We start from the raw sequence: 19,033 nt of genomic DNA on the forward strand, positions 1-19,033 counted from the left end.
ATAAATACAATAAATCCTGCCCATACTGCCACTCTCTGAGCCATCACGCACTAAGCTTGGGCTGTTCGCTGCCTTCAAGGGCTTATGTTGCTTTCCCTGCCTGAGCTCTTCACCTGCTTTTCTCAGCCACGCTGTCTCTCCGTTCTCTTTTTCTTTGGGTCTGACTCTTTTCTCTCTCACTTCCTTGTAGGCGTGGCTTATACATTTATTTATGAGCCTCCCAGCTCTGCTCCCCTATTTGCTCCGCTAATGATGTATGCAAGGCTTCAGTCTCGCTGCCTCGCTTGTAAGGCGGTTCCTGGGAGGGCTTGAGCGCCAGCGTGAGTGTAATTGGAAACCAAAGCTTCAAGCTACTTTCCATTTACTCTCGTAGGTGCTGCTCAATTCAGAGGATTAGGGGGAAGAGGCTCCTGGTACCTTAAGGGATATCGCTGCAAGGATTATTTCTTTTCTACACAAGCTGGGAATCTGCTTGCCACAACCAGGAAGAAAGTGATCTCCAGGCTTTGGAGTTAGAAAGTATTGTGTGTGAGAGTGTGTTTTTTTAAAAAGAGGAGTCTATAAACTGATAGGGAATTTAACGTCACTTTATCTCTGAATCTGGTGAGTATGACCAAAAGTTCCCTTTCAGCATTGTTATCTGATGTAATATATGCCGCTGAATATTTTAAACCCCAGATTAAATACGAAATGCTTGGCAGTTTAATGTTTTGGTTTTTTAAAATATATATTTCCTTTTATGGAAAGATCCCCCCACCCGCCCCATGCAAAAGTATAGTTCAGTCTTGAGCACGACACCTGCCTTGTACTTCACGTCTAGGCTGTGAAATACTTTCCCAAGGTAGTGGAGAGAAGCTGTAATTTGTCCTCCAATAAAAGCTCTAGATGCAACTTTCTCCCTTAAAAAAAAAATCCCAAAAAACTTTGCTCCTCTTCTCTCCATATAGAGAATTAGAATCGGGACGCTATGAAAAGTCTGTCTTTTCTGAGGCAGCATGCTTGTGCTTCTAAGGCTGTGCTTCTGCTGCTGGTTGCCAGTGGAGATCATGTGTTATTAGGATACATGCAGAATTTAACTATCTCAGGGTTGGGGGTTTTTGTGGGGGGGGGGGATCAACTTCGACTTTGAACTAAAAATGACATCTTTGAATTAAAATAATATGGTCTGTGAGCAAGAAGGATAAATAAGAACAAAACAGCAAAGCAGTACCTATCTCCCTTCTCTAATGCATGGACCATACGATGCTATAATAATATAACAATGCCACGTGTAGTCTGCATATTTACTCAGAAGTAAGTCCCTGTGCTAAGCCGAGCTTATTTCAAGATATGTGCATATAGCACACCTTGCAGCCTTAAGCACATTCATTCCGATAGAAACTCTACCAGTTTGAGGCTGCAACCTTACACCGCTTTTGGATGCCTAGATCTAGTCTTTTAAAAAATAGGACCAACTGAAATGTCTGTAGCCTGCATTTTATGGGGAAATGTCACTAAAGCATAACAATGCACATCTGAAAATGAATTTAGATGGTTAAATTTGATTATCCACATTCGAGAAGAAATAGGAATAGGGAGAAAAGGCAGAAAAGGGGGAAAGTGAAATTGATTTGTTGTGAATATTTTGTTTCCAATATAATTGAAATGCTTATTGCACAACTCCTCTGCTCTCCTCCCATATGACTTGGGAAGGATACATTCTACAACTGTGGAATACTAATCCTATTGCTTCTATTAAACTCACAAGTTCAGCATGATTGGCCATTTGTTTGAGTCTAACAAAGCAATCTTATCAGGACTTAATAACATTTCTTCCCTTGCAAAAAGGATTATGGAGAAGGATATCCTATCAGTTGGTGGAGGGGTGGTAGGTTGAAAATGAATTAGTTCCAAGGGTGTCAATATTGGAAGTGCAAAAATTATTCTTGGTTAAGATTTTTGTGCAATAATAACTGTGTTAATTCAAAGTAAGATTGGGAACTTGGTTTTTCTCCAGATGGATCCTTTATTTTAGTTGCCTAGGGGTATAATCAGGGAAACTGACAGGGTGTGTGCATGTGCAAGGTAATTCAGAAATCCCACATTACCTGATGTGACTTGACTTGTCAGCATTCCCAGGGGCCATTGCGAGTCTTATCAGTTTCTGCTGATTGGGAGGGGCTGTTGCGGGAGTAATTTCTCCAAGGCGTTTTCACACAGGGCTTTTGGCTCTCATCTCCTCCAGAATAGAGGGTGTGCATTCACATATCAGCCAGATTTCCCCCAAAGTCTCTGCAAGCTCTCGGGGAGCACTTCACACACAATTTTTGTTGCGCGTTAGGGTGTAGCCCAACTTATTTCCAAGGTTTTGCATTGGTTTTTTGGGGGGCAACTTCAAACTCACGGTAAAGGCTGCTGTGTGAAAAATATCACGGTCATTTTGATGCAGTCTTACATCATGTATCGTAAATGACTGTTGGCTTGCCAAGACCTCACTCTTTGACTCATTTTTGCTATATTCCAATTAAGCCTGTAGAAGGCTGCAACCTAAATCTGTAGTCTGGCTGGCTCCAATATTGGATGCAGTCATTAGTAGCCAGTTGTTGGCTACTGTGTGTGAAATGATTTGCTAGACCTGGCTAGTTCTTTTAAGGCACATAAGACTCCCTCAAGGCTAATGTTGTCTAATTGTACTCGAGGTGAAATAGCCTCTTAGGTTTGCCCCAGCAGAACATAGCTGAGTGCATTGTGCAGGCTGTGGATGATACTTGTAATATGAGGATAAAAAGCTTTTGGCTTGCTGTCACCACTCTGGGGAGCCTGATATTCACAGTGCTAAGGGGCAGGTGCTGCATGCTCTCGGCTTCTGTGTATGAATCCTCAGATGTTGCTGTTGCACTAGAAAGAGGAGATGACTGGAATCGGTGGACTTACTCCAGAAGCATTTGTAGTCTCAAAGACTGCTGCTTTAACTGGCTTCAGTACTAAAGATCTTGTTCATATTGATGTGAATGGGAAAGATGAGAGCTGGTACAGGTATGTAGCGTAGTGGCTGAGACTGACCTCTACATTGGGAAGTTTCCAGTCTGAATCTCACCTTTTGCCATGAAGTTACTAGGTGCCCTTGACACATCAGTCCCTCTCTCGCCTCCAGGATAAGAAGAGTCACTTACCTTAGGGTTGTTGTAAGAATTATATGTGGAGTGCTTTGAACACTCAAAAGTGTTATATAGAAGTTAATTAATAAATGACTTCTGAGTTTCTAGCAACTGTCCGTTGGGGAAATGACTGTGTTCTGTATTACCGTTTCAGTGTGTTTAGAAGGTGAATGACTTCTCCTGTGCAAAAACCATGAGAAATTGTTGCGAATTGAAACGTATGAATTAGCGAGGTAAAGAAAAACTGTGATTAGGAGTGGACATATATTCTATGCCTATGGTGGAAGTACTCCTGCTTGACAGCCAATAAAAATGAATTGTGGGGGGCGGGCAGAGATTAGAACATTCCAGTGGATTGTGTCAATTATTTTTTTTAAAAACTAAATGTGGTAGAGCTCAAGCTTTTATGGAACTCTAATCTCAGTTCCTCTGTTAGGGAACTGAGTGTCTAGTTGTGATTGTGTCCCCAAAGAGAAATTCTGTTTGCAAAAATAGGCAGGTAGGGGCGATCCAGGCAATGCTGTATAGCTGGACTTCCAAAAAGCTTTTGACAAAGTCCATCACCAAAGAGACCTGAGTAAACCTTTTTACAATGGAAGGAAGGAAGAACTCCCACACTTGTGCTTTCTAACTTGTACATAAGTGTTGTGGAGTTTGGAGTGAGCAATGGGGTGGTGGCCAAGTTTACAGATGACATCAAATTATTTATGATGATAAAAAAGCAAGGAGACTGCAAAGAGCTCCAGAAAGCTCTCTCCAAACTGGGTGAATGGGCAACAAAATGGGAAACGAGGCTTAATATAACTAAGTGTTAGGTGACACACATCCGGGCAAAGAATCCTAACTTTATATAGATAGATAGGACCTGAAGTGGTAATGACTAACCAATAAAGAGAGCTTGGGGTTCTGGTGGATAGCTCAGTGAGAACATTGTGTTTTCCTTCACCACTTATTACTAATTCCATGCCACAATTTTTAGGGACATAAAATAAAGCAGCCAAATATCACAATGGCTTTAGATACATTTATGTGTGGCTGTATTTTGGAATACATCGTGCAGCTCTAGTCAGCCTTCCTCAAAAAAGACATCATAGAGTTGGAAAAAATGTAGTATAGAGCAACCCAAATGTACTTTTCATATGAGGCAAGGTAAAGTGTTGGAGGCTTTTTAAAAACCTTTGTAAAAAGAAAAATGGATAGAGCTTCATAAGGTTTTTTTATAAAGACGCATGGTGTGGAGAAAGTAAATAGAGAATGTTTTCTCTTGTAATACTGGATCTCAGGGTTACAGTAAGATTAATGGTATTCTACCATTCTTTAGCTGTTTTGTAAGCTGACCATGGGTCGTAAATAAATATTTGTAAATATCTGTAAGATTAACTGACAATAGATAAAGAAAATTCAAAAGAAAGGGACCCAGAGCACTATCAGGGACCCAGGGCACACAATATAGCCACCTTTCTGAAGTTAAGTACGTTTTGGTGCGGGTAGTGCCTGGATGGGAGATCTATGTATGCCACCTTGAAGATGAGGCTGTAGCTCAGTGGCAGCACATCTGCTTTGCATGCAGAAAGTTCCAGGTTCATTCCCTGGAATCTCCAGGCAGGCTTGGGAAAGGCTCTTGGTGAAACCTTGGAGAGCCACTGACAGTCAATGTAGACAATACTGAGCTAAATGGACCAAAGGTCTGACTTGGTATAAGGCAGCTTCTTATGTTCCCACTGCAAGGTGTGGTGAAGCTTCCTGACTTGAAGAGGTCTTTGCTAAATGACAGGATAGGTCTATCAGCGATGGCTAAATGGAATTCCTAGTACAGAAGCAATGTGCCACTGAATGTCATTTGCTGGGGAGCCACAGTGAGGGAGGGCTATTGCCATCATACCCCGCTTCTGGATGTCCCAGGGGCATCTGGTCAACCTCTTAGGAAGCTGATACTAGACTTGATTGGCCATAGTCTGATCTAGCAGGGCTTTTTCAAATGTTGTACAATATCCTGCATACTTCATGACCCAAGATCACTGGGGCAAATGCTGTAGGACTGTCACAAATATCCACACACACACATTTTTGTTGTGGATGTAGCATTTTGGGGAACTATAATGTGCACCATATATTTGTCTTACTCATATCATGTGCTGCTGTTTGGCTGTTCCATACCTGATCAAACTGATTTTTATATAATTTGTTTTAAACCAGGGAGGTGGCTTCTTGGATATCTGATTCTAGAAAACTGTGTTTTATGTAAACTGTGGTTTAGAGTTTCTCAGACACCATAATGCCATGATTGTACTATAGGCCATCAGATTTGGCTTTGTGATGATATCACAAAGCCAACTCAGAGTGAGGGCAAAGCTTCCCGATCTCACTCTGAATAGGCAAACACTTTCATTCAGTGTATTGTCTGGAAGAAAAAATCGGTGGTATTTTTCAGAACTGATGGGTTTTGACGAAAAAACCACCCCCTTTCATATTAACCCTAGTATTTATTAAGTTTGACATATTTGTATACCACCCAAAACACATGTCTCTGGGTGGTTTACAACAAAGCCACCCAGCAAAGCAAATAAAAAGTTAAAATATTACAATAATTTAAGATTCAAAAAATGTTAAAACTATTATAGAACCATCAAACTATTAAAACAGTGAGGCTATTCACACGCTATTCACATGCTGGAGGAAAACTGGGCTAAGGGAGCCCAGTCTAATTTTCCTCCATCATGAGAACTGCTGGGCTCACAGGCAAACCAGGAGGTTCAGCAGCAGCTAGCCCACCAAAGTCGCCACTTAAATGAAGATACCCCTGACTGGGAAGCTACAACAAGCCTCCCAGCATTGGGGGGGGGGAGCTTCCCAGAATGCCCCACTTATTTGCGTGGGGCATTTTGAACTTCCAGGGGACAGGTGGCCCCTGATCCACACGGCCCCAACCAGCTCCGTTATGGAGCCGGTAATTGTGTGGGCAGCCGATCTGGCCACCCAGGGACGGCTCAGTGATTGTCTGCAGGGAGGGGGTAAGTTAACCCGCTCTCCCCACAGACATGCCTGTGAGAAGAGCTTCATTATCTAATTAAAATCCTGGGTGAACAAATGTATCTTGACTGCCTTTTAAAAAGCTGTAAGAGATGGGGAGGCTCTTATTTCATCAGGGAGCATGTTCAAAAGCTGCTGGGCAGCTATGGAACAGGCCCATCCCCGAGTAGCCACCAGACAAGTCAGTGGCAACTGCAGGCAAATCTCTCCTGATGATCTCAGTGAGTGGTGGGGCTCATAGCGAAAAACACAGTCTCTTGAATACCCAGGGCGTAAGCTGTTTAGGGCTTTATAGGTTATAACCAAGACCTCGTATTTTGCACAGAAACTCATGGCAGCCAGTGTAGATCTTTTAAGATAGGAGTGATATGGTCTCTCCGAAATGACCCAGAGACCAACCTGGCTGCGGCATTCTTGACCAACTGCAGTTTCCGGACTATGTACAAAGGCAGCCCACATAGAGCACATTGCAGTAGTCAAGTCTAGAGATGACCAGTGGATCTACTATTAGTTCCTGCATATTCTTCCCCACCCCTTTCCCTTCATTTCTGGCATTGCCACAATAGTATTATCAGAAGGCTATTAATTGTTCTAGGAACTCAAAGTGATAAGGTTGCCCCATTTTATCCTTACAACCACATTGTGCAATAGATCATACTGAAAGATTAGTTACTAGCCTCAGAGGACTCAGTGAACCACAAGGATTTGAACTGGATCTCCCAAGGCCAACAAGCTAGCACAGAACCATTATGGAATATTCCCGAAATATTTTGAGTTAGTGCTCTACCCCATAACATAGTGATGTAATGGTGTGTAATTTCACATGGAACTGATGTGAAATTGAAGCTACTTAGGGAGGATACTTTGTAATGTGTAACTGGGAAATGCAAAACTTTTAGTTTCAGTATTGTGGGCTAATAATGCCTTTTTGGTGTGTTTATATGATAGGGTTAATCAGTTTGTCCTTTTGAATCCTCAATTATAGCACTGCAAAGCCCGCTAGGGAAGCTTATTTAATACAATGAATTGCAGGAGTCAGTTCCCAGAGACAAAAGATTGAAGTAGGTGAGATGTTAATGTGTATTATGGGGTCTCTGTGTTTGAATTTTTGAACATAAACAGCACACATGAAATACTTAGTCTAGATTGGGACTGTAGTGAGAAAGGCCCTTAATCCTTTGAACCAACCTCAGTCCCAATACAAGTTGACTGCTGTTTGCCTCAGGAGAAAAACTTCCATTGGTGCCAATGGGGCTTTTTCTCCTGAGACAAATAGCATCTGCTAGATCTGAATCACAGCAGGGGCAAGGAGCTAAAGCCCAACTTTCCTCCCTGCCACAATAAATGTATCATTCCATTCAGCCCTAAAGGCTGGTTCACAGGTTGCACCATAATGTGGAGACTGATTTAATCTGGTGGTCATCAGTGGTGTATGGAGAAAATTCCCCTGATTTATGTGGTGAACTGGCTTGTATGCATGGATATATTGTGTTGAGCAAACTGTCCATGGGAGTCATATAAAGTAACATCCATGCTGTTATTATAGCTGCAGGTTATTTCTTGATAATGAGCCTAACCTTTGTTGTTATAACATTAATCCATTGCTGCTTCTCTTATGGTCTGAGATTTAAAACCTATTGATAAAAGAGAAAACCTTTGGAAATGTTTCCCCTGTCAATACACATTCCTGTTTTCAGAAATATGTATGCAATATCTGTCACAATTTGCTAGATAAAAGCAAGGGGGCTAGGTATCCAAAATACTTTTCTACAATTAGTAATAATGAAATTATGTATTCAAAAGTTTCTGTACTGTCCACTGTGTAGGATGCTTGCCTAGAAGAGTAGAGAAGGTGGACATCAAGCTTCTAACTCTGTGTCTCATTTCCCAGGTAGGCTTTTGTTTGGTCTGAAATGTATTAATATATAATTCTCTGAGTTCAATGCCTTGCTGAGAAATAAGTGTGTAACTTTTCTTAAGCTAGCATTTGTTTGTGTACATGTTTGGGTTAACAAGGTTGCTTAGGAAGTGTACTTGAACATCTGTAGTGGTGCACATTGACAGCATCTAGGGCAGGGATTCTCAACTTTGGGTCCCTAGATGTTATTGGACTTCAACTCCCATAATCCCCAGCCCCAGTGGCCTTTGGTTGGGGATTATGAGAGTTGAAGTCCAATAATATCTGGGGACCCAACGTTGAGAATCCCTGATCTAGGGGATTGAGCCCACTGTTTCCTCTAACAGAGATTATCATATACTGTTCACTGCAAGGTCCCAACATCCCCAGCTTCAATGGCCTTTGGCTGGGGATTATGGGAGTTGTAGTCAACAATATCTGGGAATCCCTGTTAGAGGGAACACTGTGCCCATTGCACAGTCAGACCCTTGGTCCATCTACCTGAGTATTGTCCACACAGACTGGCAGCGGCTTCTCCAAAGTTGCAGGCAGGAGTTTCTCTCAGCCCTATCTTGGAGATCAGGGAGGGAACTTGGAACCTTCTGTGTGTAAGCATACAAATGCTCGTTCCAGAATGGCCCCATATCGTACAATTTTCACACATGTCTCCCATTCAAATGCAAACCAGGGTGGACCCTGTTTAGCAAAGGGGACAATTCATGCTTACTACCACATCTGTCATTGTTCATCTGTGTCCAGTCTCTAAGTGATATTGGGGACCACATCATATATCAACAGGGCAATGTGCAGCCCCCTTGTTCATGCTTTGTGAATTCTCCACAGCGCTTGTCAATGCACACCATCAGTGGTTTTCATGCATAGTTTCTGTTGATCTTGCATTAGTCAATAACTTGCATCAGAACAGAAAATATACAGTTTTACATACTGTTAAAACTCTATGAATGATGGAGCCTTTTATAATTGCTCCTTATCATTAATCAGTGATTCCGCCATTCAGTCTTAATTGATATAGGAGCACAGTTACCTATGGAAAAATAAATTCTGTCTCTAGGTAAGCTGTTTAAGTGTAGATTTCTGCGGAGGAAATGAGCCCAGTGTTAATGATCCCTCTTTCTTGCACAATAAATGTTAATGATCCCTCTGTATTGCACAATAAATGTGTGTGGGTGTAATATACATGAATGAATTAAGAATTTCAGTGCCACATCCTTTCTTGCCTTAATGAAAATGAGTATTTTCAGATTCAGCTTCAAGAATTTGGAGCTGAAAATACCCATAGTGATTTGAGCAAGATATCCACAATAGCGAGCATGCAGGCTAGTGGTCCCTCTAATGTTTTTTCATCTCTTTGCGGAATGCTTTTTGTTCTGAGCTGAAGTATTAAGGCAGTGTGTGCATATGTGAATGCAGAGTGGGGCCTTTCTGGTTCAACCTGAGTGGGACTGTAGTGATCAGACTTCCCTCCTGAGTAAACTGGAAGTGAACCCTTGTCTTGACTGGCAGGCTGGTGAACTCTAGGGCTCAGCCAATCAGCACACCAGGTGGGTGAGTTCTAGAGAGCTGTTGCCAGGAAGAAGGGAGATCTTTGTTGGGATTAGCTAGGCTGGGGGTGCACAGGAGGACATGTGGCCATGAAGGCTGGCTGCAGGAGAATAACTCTGCAGATTCTTGAAAGGCAGGAGGCCAGATTGCTTGAATTCTCATCAGGAGTTTGGTGAGTTCAAGGCATGGAGCCAGGGCTTATGGCTTTGGGAAGTTTAGCATAGGGAAAAGTTTGTTTAGTCAGACTCTATGTTAGGGATGTTATATTTCTTTGGCGTATGTGCTTTTGCATATTCCTGATACTGTTCTATTATTGTTTACCTGTAACGTAATTAAAATAAGAAACACCAACTTACACCCATCCTACCTAGGGCATTGCAAAAGACTCTATAAACGTTTAAGCGTGCATTAAGGCAACCTATCTTTGTAACGCTACTAAGTATTCTTAACTGTACCTAAAAGCTGAGAAAGCCTCAGATGGAAGCAGTCTGTAGTAACTGAATCACACTGGGGTGTGTTTTTTTAGTTCTTTTCTTTTTTTAAGCCTCTCCAAGTTTGTTTTAACTCAGGAAAAGGGGTGGGTGGGGGATTACTCAGGTGCAAACACATCCTCAAATGTTCAGCAGCTATCAGTTTTCTTACCACGTGTAGGCTTGCACGTGGAAGATATTTGTACTTGTACAAGAGCCCAATTAAGAGAGTTTTTCTGGGTTATCCCACCCCAAGCCTATGGAGTTTCTGTAGACAAAAAGGGTGGTGGCGGCAGCATTTTGAACCTACTGATAATACAGAATAGTTTTAGGAGAAGCCTAGCCAGGCAGCTCAGCAGAGATGATTCAGCATTTCTTCTCCTCACGTGAGCTTGCTCTGAGACAAAGGCTTTAATCCGCTACAGGGACCTAAACTTAACTGAGCGGACAACAAAAAACTTGTGAGTGCACACCTTAGAGGGAACACTGTTGCAAACCAAGAATTCTCTCCAGCCTTCTGGGGTGTCCTGCGCAAAGTGACAATGAAGATATTGTTGGGATGTCAATCTTGGGGCGCCAACTCTCTGGAGGTGCCATGTTGCTCCAAGGTGTTTCTTGGTTTCCTTCAAGACTAAAGACCAACATGGATATTGTGGGTGTTTTCAGCACAGTAGGCTTTTTATATTTTAAAAAGAGTACAGTAAAGTCAGAGGTCTAAAAATATCAAGACGTTTTCATTCATGAAACCTTATCTCTTGTCCTTGCTCTGCTCTGCCTTGACATTTAACATAATTATTTTTCCAGCAGGTGGGAATCATCCTTATTCAAATAGTCTGAGGCTAATCCTTACTGCAGGCCTTACTCAACTGGCACTTCACTTACAGCCCTTAAAAAAAAAATTATTTTACAGCTGACACCACTTCATGGTTCACATTTTGGAAAAGAATGGGCAAACCGCTCCCTATTGAGGTTATCATGATATTTATGATAAACTATACCAAATATTTTGTTCTATACTATTGACATTGTATCTTGAGTAGAACTTGTAAAATCTGTAATGACCTTTCTCTCTCTTTCTTTGTTTAGGTTTCATATCTTGGATATAACATTTCACATCTGAAGATAATGACATTTCTAAGTCTCCAAGTGTTGATTGGAGTGTTTATTTGCTCATGCAGTGTAAAAGGATCTTCGCAGCCTCAGGCCAGGGTGTTCTTAACATTCAATGGTAAGAAAGCAGATAAACATTCCTAGGCAAATGTTATTGTAGAATGTTTTCTTCTTTCCTCTTCACATTGGTAACTAAGCAGTATATGAAATTTTGGCATCATCTTCAAAACCTGCCTTGCCTTCAGTGACACAGTTAATGTTTCTGTTGGGTTGGATTGTACCATTTTTGACATAACATATGTGCTTATTTTGAAGGAAGCATGCAGTATCCTTTGAAGTTTTGGAAACTTAAATATACTTTAGCCAGAATGCATATTTAATGAGTGCTTATTGCATAGTTTTAAGAATGCAAATGTGTTTCCCCTACACATTTGTTCTCTGTGATTTCTGTGTGGCCATACAGCACAGTTGAAGTGCCCCTAAGAGCATGTCACTTTTTTGACTGCTAAATGGACCCAAGGGTAGTGGATCCTGATTTTTTTTTTTTTTTTAAGAGAATAACAACTTTTTTCTTTAAATATCAGCTAAGTTGCATCTCACATACTGTGCTGGAAAGTTTGAGGTTAATTGTTTAAGATCAGGACATAAAGTGTTCCTAGTTGCAGAGCTGGTCTTGTGGCAGCAAACATCAATTGTCCCCTTTGCTAAGCAGGGTCCACCCTGGTTGCCTTTGAATGGGAGACTACATGTGAGCACTGTAAGATATTCCCCTTAGGGGATGTGTCCACTCTGGGAGGAGCAACTGTATGCTTGCATGCTGAATGTTCCAAGTTCCCTCCCTGGCATCTCCAGGATAGGGCTGAGAGAGACTCCTGCTTGCAACTTCAGAGAAGCTGCTGCAAGTCTGTAGACAATACTGAGCTAAATGGGCTAATGGTATGACTTAGTATATGGCAGCTATGTTCCTATGATTGAAAGACTACAAGCAGTCAAGGTGGAACACTGAGGCAAATGGACCACTGGTGTGTGAGGCTGCTCCTTGTGTGCTTCCATTCATTTACACTTTGTATAACCTGGAAACAAGTGAGTTATATACAAGTGGGAGCTAGAAGAATGGTACAACCGGAAAGCGATGTACAGATGGCTCAACACATGCGATATTGGGAGATGGCCAGGGCTATCCTTGCCTAGATAGTCACAACTGGGAAGGAAATAGGTGTGGAAGTGGCCAGCCCATATTAGGTATGGTACTATGAAGGATGTTATTGTGGTCTCCAATCATGTTTGAATCAGGATTCATATTACATATCTCTATAGAAGTATGTAATACTTCTACAGTTTATAGCATTATAGCAATTAGCATGTATAGTATGAATGCCGCTGTTGATTTTCGACACCTACCCACTTTCAAAATGTTGAGCAAAATGGCATAATGAATGTCTCTGTGTGCTACTCCTAGAAGCATTCTCTTTGGAAAGTCTCAAATAGCATGTTGGCTGTACGCCAATAGACCGATGATCCCGTGTGTCATTCTAGCAGGCAATTTTCCGTATTTGCATAAGAGACTTGACTGTGTTAGCAGTGTCTGGTCTTCAGTGTGAAGAAATGTAAGGCTAGGAAATATGCTTTCCATTTTGAATTTCTTTCTCAGCATGCATTTTCCAGGGCATGTAAGGAATTACCTATGGTTACAGAATTTGGGCAAACTTTAAAGCACAAACTGCCAAATGCTTGTTGCAGCCCATACGCCTGACAATCCAAACCACTTGTTAAGTGGAATAAGTGTGTGAGTCATTGAGCTTTGGGGGAAAGGGGGGGGAAACAAAGGGAATAAATGGGATAGAAAGGAACTCCAGAGGAATCCATGGGATAAGCCTTTCTGTCAGTCAATCTATTCAGTCTTTTATTCTTTTAAAATTACTGTTTGCTCTTCTGTTGCTACAGTCACCCAAGTGTCTAGAAGGCTGTTTCATTCATTTCATTATGCCTTGCTTGAGACTGTTATCCCAGCTGCATTCTTTTGAGAAATCGTGTTGTGTAAAAAAGCAAAATATAGGTTACACATATACATATATTACCCATTTATTTATAAAAAGTAGCAGTCACTTTATGTGAAAAAATAGTCTGATTAATCCTTATTCAGACATTACATTGTACATCTATTCAGGTGTGTGTGTGTGTGTATGTGAATGTCAGTATCTATAAGCATTAAAAATGAACCTGGGTACAGACCTGCTCCAGAGCTGGAAGCAAGCATGAATTGAATTTTTTTTTTTTTTTGCGCTAAGCAAAGTTCAGCCCTGGCTTGCATTTGAATTGGAGACTACATGTGAGCACTGCAAGATATTCCCCTTAGGGATGGGTCCACTCTGGGAAGAGCAAGAATGTTCCAAGTTACCTCCCTGGCATCTTTAGGATAGGGCTGAGAGAGACTCCTGCCTGCCACCTTGGAGAAGCCGCTAGCAGTCTGGGTAGACAATACTGAGCTAGATGGACCAATGGTTTGACTCGGTATAAGGCAGCTTCCTATGTTCCTATATTCTTGTGCAAGATATAGATAGGAAGTGTACTGCTGTATGTGCATTGAACTTAATATTCAGAGCCCCTGGTGGCGCAGTGGTAAAACTGCCGCCCTGTAACCAGAAGGTTACAAGTTCAATCCTGACCAGGGGCTCAAGGTTGACTCAGCCTTCCATCCTTCCGAGGTCGGTAAAATGAGTACCCAGAATGTTGGGGGCAATATGCTAAATCATTGTAAACCGCGTAGAGAGCTCCGGCTATGTAAGTGCTATTGCTATTGCTAATATGTGAATGACTCTCAGTGTTCTCTCTAATCTTTTTCATCTGTGTGCAGAATGCGTTTTGTTCTGGGTGGCAGTACAATGCAGTGTGGTATGCACGTGCATTCAGAATGGAACTAATCTCTGCCAACGTAGTTTGTATCTCAAGTGTAAAGTAGTTGTACTTCTCTCTACCAACATGGTTAATATATCTTATCACATGTGACATCCAAATTGACTTTTTTGCATGTGGACAGAGTTTCTTCATTGTCTTTGTTTTCCACTTTTTTGTCTTCATCATTCTGGCAGGCACACAAGGTAACAGCATTTCCATTGAAGTCTCTATCCCTCCTAGTACATGGGGGAGGAATCTGATTATTCCTTGTATATTTAAGGAAATTTTCAGGCCAGTTCCTGAGAATCCAAGGGCAAGAGTTGTGGTATTCAAGGACAAAGCACTGGAGTGGAATCAGGAATATTAATAGTTTAATGAAATAGATATTATATACAGAGAGACAAGTGCAGACTGCTTTTCAGTGCCCTTGCTGCTGGCTGTTTGTTATCCCCACCTCTGCTCCAGGACTGGAATGTAAATAACTAAAGAGCCATTCAAAAGCTGGCCTGGATCAAGGAATGGGTTAACCAAAAACACCACAGTTCCATAAATTGTAGGCATCTGTTATGCATCAGTAGGATGGGGATGCACAATTATGGAGTGACCTGCAAGATTTCAGAAATAAAGGACTATTGTTCAGGGGCGTAACTATAATAGGGCAAGGGGAGACAGTTGTTTGGGAGCCCACAGCCTTGCCCCCCCCCCGAGGGAAGTCACATGACTGACTCCGCCTGCCGCGCGCCCGCCTGGGCTTCCTTCAGTTGTATTCATCCGAAACTGATGTGAGTGTTAAGACCTGGAGTTACCAGAACAGCATGTCTTTCTCTAGTACCATCAAATGACTTGCATCGTCCACAATTTACAAAACCGTTTTAAAAATAATTTAGGATGATGTTCTATTGTGGCACATAGGTGTTTACACACACACACACACATACAAACTATGCTTTTTGTTACACTATTCAGCCTCATTTAAGATTTCTTTGCTTTAGTGACGGGGGGGGCATTTTGAAATCTTGTCTCTGGGCCCACTTCAACCTTGTTACGCCCCTGCTATTGTTACACACACAAACACTCAGCTCACTCACTCCCTGCAATGTCATGGGAGGAAAATCATACCCACAAAATTCCGAAGAGCATAAGATAGCCTTGTGTTCCTCTGAGAATTCTAATTTAGCGGCACATAAAGGACTGGATAATCCAAGATAAGCACAGTACAAGCCCCCCTGCCCCCAAACTTTTGTGAAACCCATCAATACAGGTTTGACCTATGTTATAATATGGACACATGGAAAGTTACCACTTATGACAAAGGAAGCACTGTGATACAGAAATATAAGGAATAGCAAACATACCTAAGCTAATAAAATGTTCAAATCAATGAAATAGCCAAAAATGTCTTAGACAGACATGCTGTTTTCTGTTCTTAATACTGTAGTACATATTTTCCACTCAGGTGAGGGAAGCAGAACTGATATGCTGCATATTCTGTATTGAACACATTTGCAGTTGATAGGTATAGGTTCTAAATCATGACACAATGTTGCTAATAAAACATACAGTGATAGCTCCAAAAACCCTTATTTTTTTACTGTGGGAGCTAGTATTTATGTGCACTATGGATTTACAAGCCATTTATATACATAATCAACCTTACTCTGTGTCTTTAAAAGATTAAGAGAGGGGTGAGGTGAGGAGCTATGCCTTGTGGTCCCCAAAGGGATGTTTCAAGAAAAGCTCTCTTCTGCATGATGATTTCCTTTCCTCTTAACCACTCCATAAAGTTAGCACAGCTTTTAGTGTATTGAAAGATTTCTGCTGAACATGATCTGAGTTCTGCACATGAAAATGTCAATCCTAGAGCAATTTTCTTTAGGTTTTCAAGGAATATGAGATGTTTTTAACAGTTAAATAAGATGCTTTTAGCAGTTCTATGAAACTGCTATCTGAGGGAAGCAGTTATGTAGGAGTGTGTTCAGTGTTCCCTGAAACACAAAGTGGCAAGCAGTTGCTGTGAAATGAAAATTCTCAATTTATTTCTTTTGAAGTCTGTTATCCAGATGGTGAGAATAAATTTAGGCCTAACAATTTCACAATGGACTGTAACAGACCCAGCATGGAGTACAATAGTTTCTTTTAGAAATCTTCTCTTCTCTGTGGACTACTTTGATTTTACTAAAACTGTGAGAAGAAAAGATAACAAAACCTACCCAAGTCTACATGATCAATTCTCCTGGAATGAAAGTAGGCCTAAGGGCTTACACATGCATACTGTTTCTATGAGCATTGTGTTAAGCAAATGTTGGGCAAAGCACATTTATTCCAACTGGCTCTACCTCACCAGAGTTGCATGTTGTTGATTTGACTTGCAGAAGAGCACGAAGACAGCAGAATGTGCTCCAGAAGGTAAAGTATTCTAATAATGGAATTACAGAATCAGTAGAAAAGCAGGAATATAGCAAATTCTTAGCCATAAAATATACTTTTTTATTCATCACATTTGTTTTTTGCTGCTGTTCTAGGTAGCTCAAGGAAGTATGTAGGGTTTATTCTGAAAACAACCGTGTGAAGTAGGTTACGCTGAGAACAACTTACCCAAGATCATCTAGTGAACTTAATAACTGATTTGAGAGCCTATTTTTATTTTATACATTTAGTACCTCACCTTTCAAGTTGCAGGCCTCACAAGTCAGCTTACAATAAAAGTTGAACAAGCCTTCCTAGACTATGTCCACGCTGACCCCAATAACCAACCATTCCATAGGAACTGTGGAGGAATGAATGAAAGGGGGTTTGTATATTGTGATTCTGGTCTGCAGTATTGATATGTTTACATCGAACAGAGTTAATGTCTAGTTTTATGATGTTGACTGATGGAGCAATTGCATTGTAACTGCTTAAATGCTATCTCGCCCACTTCTAGGACATTACAAGACTCTTGGTTCTGCTCTTGGTATCTCTGGATTTTAAGGCATCAATGCCTGTTTATGCAGACAAATTCTGAAATGCTTCAGTGGCTTTTGTAGATTGCTGTGCTTTCTCTGTACAGTAGAACTCTGTGGAAATGTACAGCTCATCAGAAGTATTACCAGTGCACGCACTATGTTCCCAGAATAAAAGAAAGCCAATCTCCATATTCTACAGGATATGCCATAGCCTCTGTAGCTGCTACTTCAGAGCAGGACAGTAATATCTAGAGCTTTCTATGCTTCTAGGGATTTCTAACAGGATTATGGGAGCGGGATACTGCCTCTTTACTCTGTCACCATAGCAAGCTTGCTGAGGAAGGAGCTAAAGACCTGCTTCAATTCTATAGCTGCAGATGTTGGTAGATGGTGGTAACCTACTACTGGGTCAGCAAAGATCAGATGGCAGAAAGAGACCAATAGGGTTTTACTTGGGGGTATACATTTATCAGTCCGAGCAACCAGTTGCTTAGCAAAGGTCTGTGCTCCATGCACCTGCCTACCATGTGCCTGGCTAACCCACAGACCTAGCTGACATAAGGAGAGCTATGTTGGTGCTGTGCATTCCTGGTGGTGCCTGGTTCAAAACATTTCCACACAATTTGGGCAAAGTTTGAGAGCAGATCCACATGTTGTTGATTCCCACCATGTCAATAAAGTCACAGAGCCTGTTTACAAAGTCTCCGTGTGAGGCACTGATTCTATAGAGCAGCAGTGCCTCTGTTCTTCAGATGGAATGACACTTTCAACTCAATTCAGTCTCCAGCATACAACTTGTAAATCAAATTAGAGATGAGATAAAGAGGCTGTTCTCATGAGCAGCTTCACCTGGGCTAGGCTGCTAGTGTGGAGCGCAAGGATCCTGGAGCTCCCACCCAACCTAAGCCTAGCTCCTGGCCAGGGTTAAAGGAGCAAGTGCTCCCTTGACCCAGCTGCCAGGTTCATGTGTCTCCTCGGCTCCACGGAGCCAAGGAAGCATAAAGAAGGTAGCCTAGGGTGTCTGCCTGGTGAGGGAATCACCCAAGGCATCACTCGTGTGGTGCCTTGTGGAATATGCAGATGCCGGGATAACTAGTCCCGATCTTCTGTTGCTCTGTACTGCACCCAGCAGCACAGGTTGTGTGGGTGTATGGCTTGTGCACTGAAAGGAACAGAGCAATTGTGCACTGAAAGGAACAGAAGTAGGTTGAAGGGGGAAGGTAGGTTGAACCCTGCCTTTCCCCTGCCCATGCATTCATGCAGTCATGTGAATAACCCCAAGAAGTGGTTATCCTGAAAAACTAATTGCATGAACAGACCCTGCTTTATATAAACCTATAGAGAGGGAGGGAGAGGGAGAGAGAGAGAGGCTGGTATTGTGGTGGCAAGCATGACTTGTCCCTTTACCTAAGTAGGGTCCCCCCAGTTGCCTATGAATGGGAGACTAGAAGTGTGAGCACTGTAAGATATTCCACTCAGGGGATGGAGCCACTCTGAGAAGAGCAGACAGTTTCAAGTTCCCTCTGCCTGCAACCTTAGAGAAGCCGCTGCCAGTCTGTATAGACAATACTGAACTAGATAGACCAATGGTCTGACTCAGTATATGGCAGCTTCCTATGTTCCTAAAGTAAAGAAGATCTTCACTGATCAGCCAAGAGTAGCTTTGTCTGGTTGAACCTGACTTAGCAAAGCTGGTTGAGTGTTAAAATTATTTTGTACATCAAAAGCCATCATTTCAGAGGTCTCAGGGTTATTGTAGTCTGCATTTCATTTGCTTTTATCTTCCAAATCTAGATTGAGCAGATGTTTCATATACAGGTCCATCTTTGTTCTGAATTCTGCATAGGAAATAGTTAATGATTGCCAGATCAGACCTAAATATATACAAGTATTTCATACAATGAATTGTCTCTTTCACATAAGTAAACAGTGAATGTGATCCAACTTTAAAAGTCCCACTGATTGAATTCAATGAAACTTTGAAGT

The 19,033-nt window shown here is 41.7% G+C and overlaps 1 protein-coding gene across 5 annotated transcripts in view; it reads left to right on the forward strand.

The window, feature by feature from the left end:
* The first annotated feature begins 257 nt into the window (after positions 1 to 257).
* The window catches only part of SEMA3C (semaphorin 3C), a 221,838-nt gene continuing 203,062 nt past the window's right edge, over positions 258 to 19,033 (forward strand). The window contains exons 1-4 of one of the 5 annotated variants that reach the window (XM_053256864.1): positions 258 to 603; positions 7,153 to 7,232; positions 7,994 to 8,058; positions 11,184 to 11,325. In XM_053256864.1, the coding sequence (XP_053112839.1) occupies positions 11,223 to 11,325 (103 nt within the window). In that variant the 5' untranslated portion in view covers positions 258 to 603; positions 7,153 to 7,232; positions 7,994 to 8,058; positions 11,184 to 11,222. Of the gene's footprint in view, positions 604 to 7,152; positions 7,233 to 7,993; positions 8,059 to 11,046; positions 11,067 to 11,183; positions 11,326 to 19,033 lie in introns of those variants that run through there. The other 4 variants (XM_053256862.1, XM_053256863.1, XM_053256861.1 and 1 more) reach the window with 4 other exon arrangements.

The sequence above is a fragment of the Hemicordylus capensis genome, chromosome 5 (assembly GCF_027244095.1).
Source record: "Hemicordylus capensis ecotype Gifberg chromosome 5, rHemCap1.1.pri, whole genome shotgun sequence".
In the NCBI taxonomy this organism is placed as follows: Eukaryota; Metazoa; Chordata; class Lepidosauria; order Squamata; family Cordylidae; genus Hemicordylus; species Hemicordylus capensis.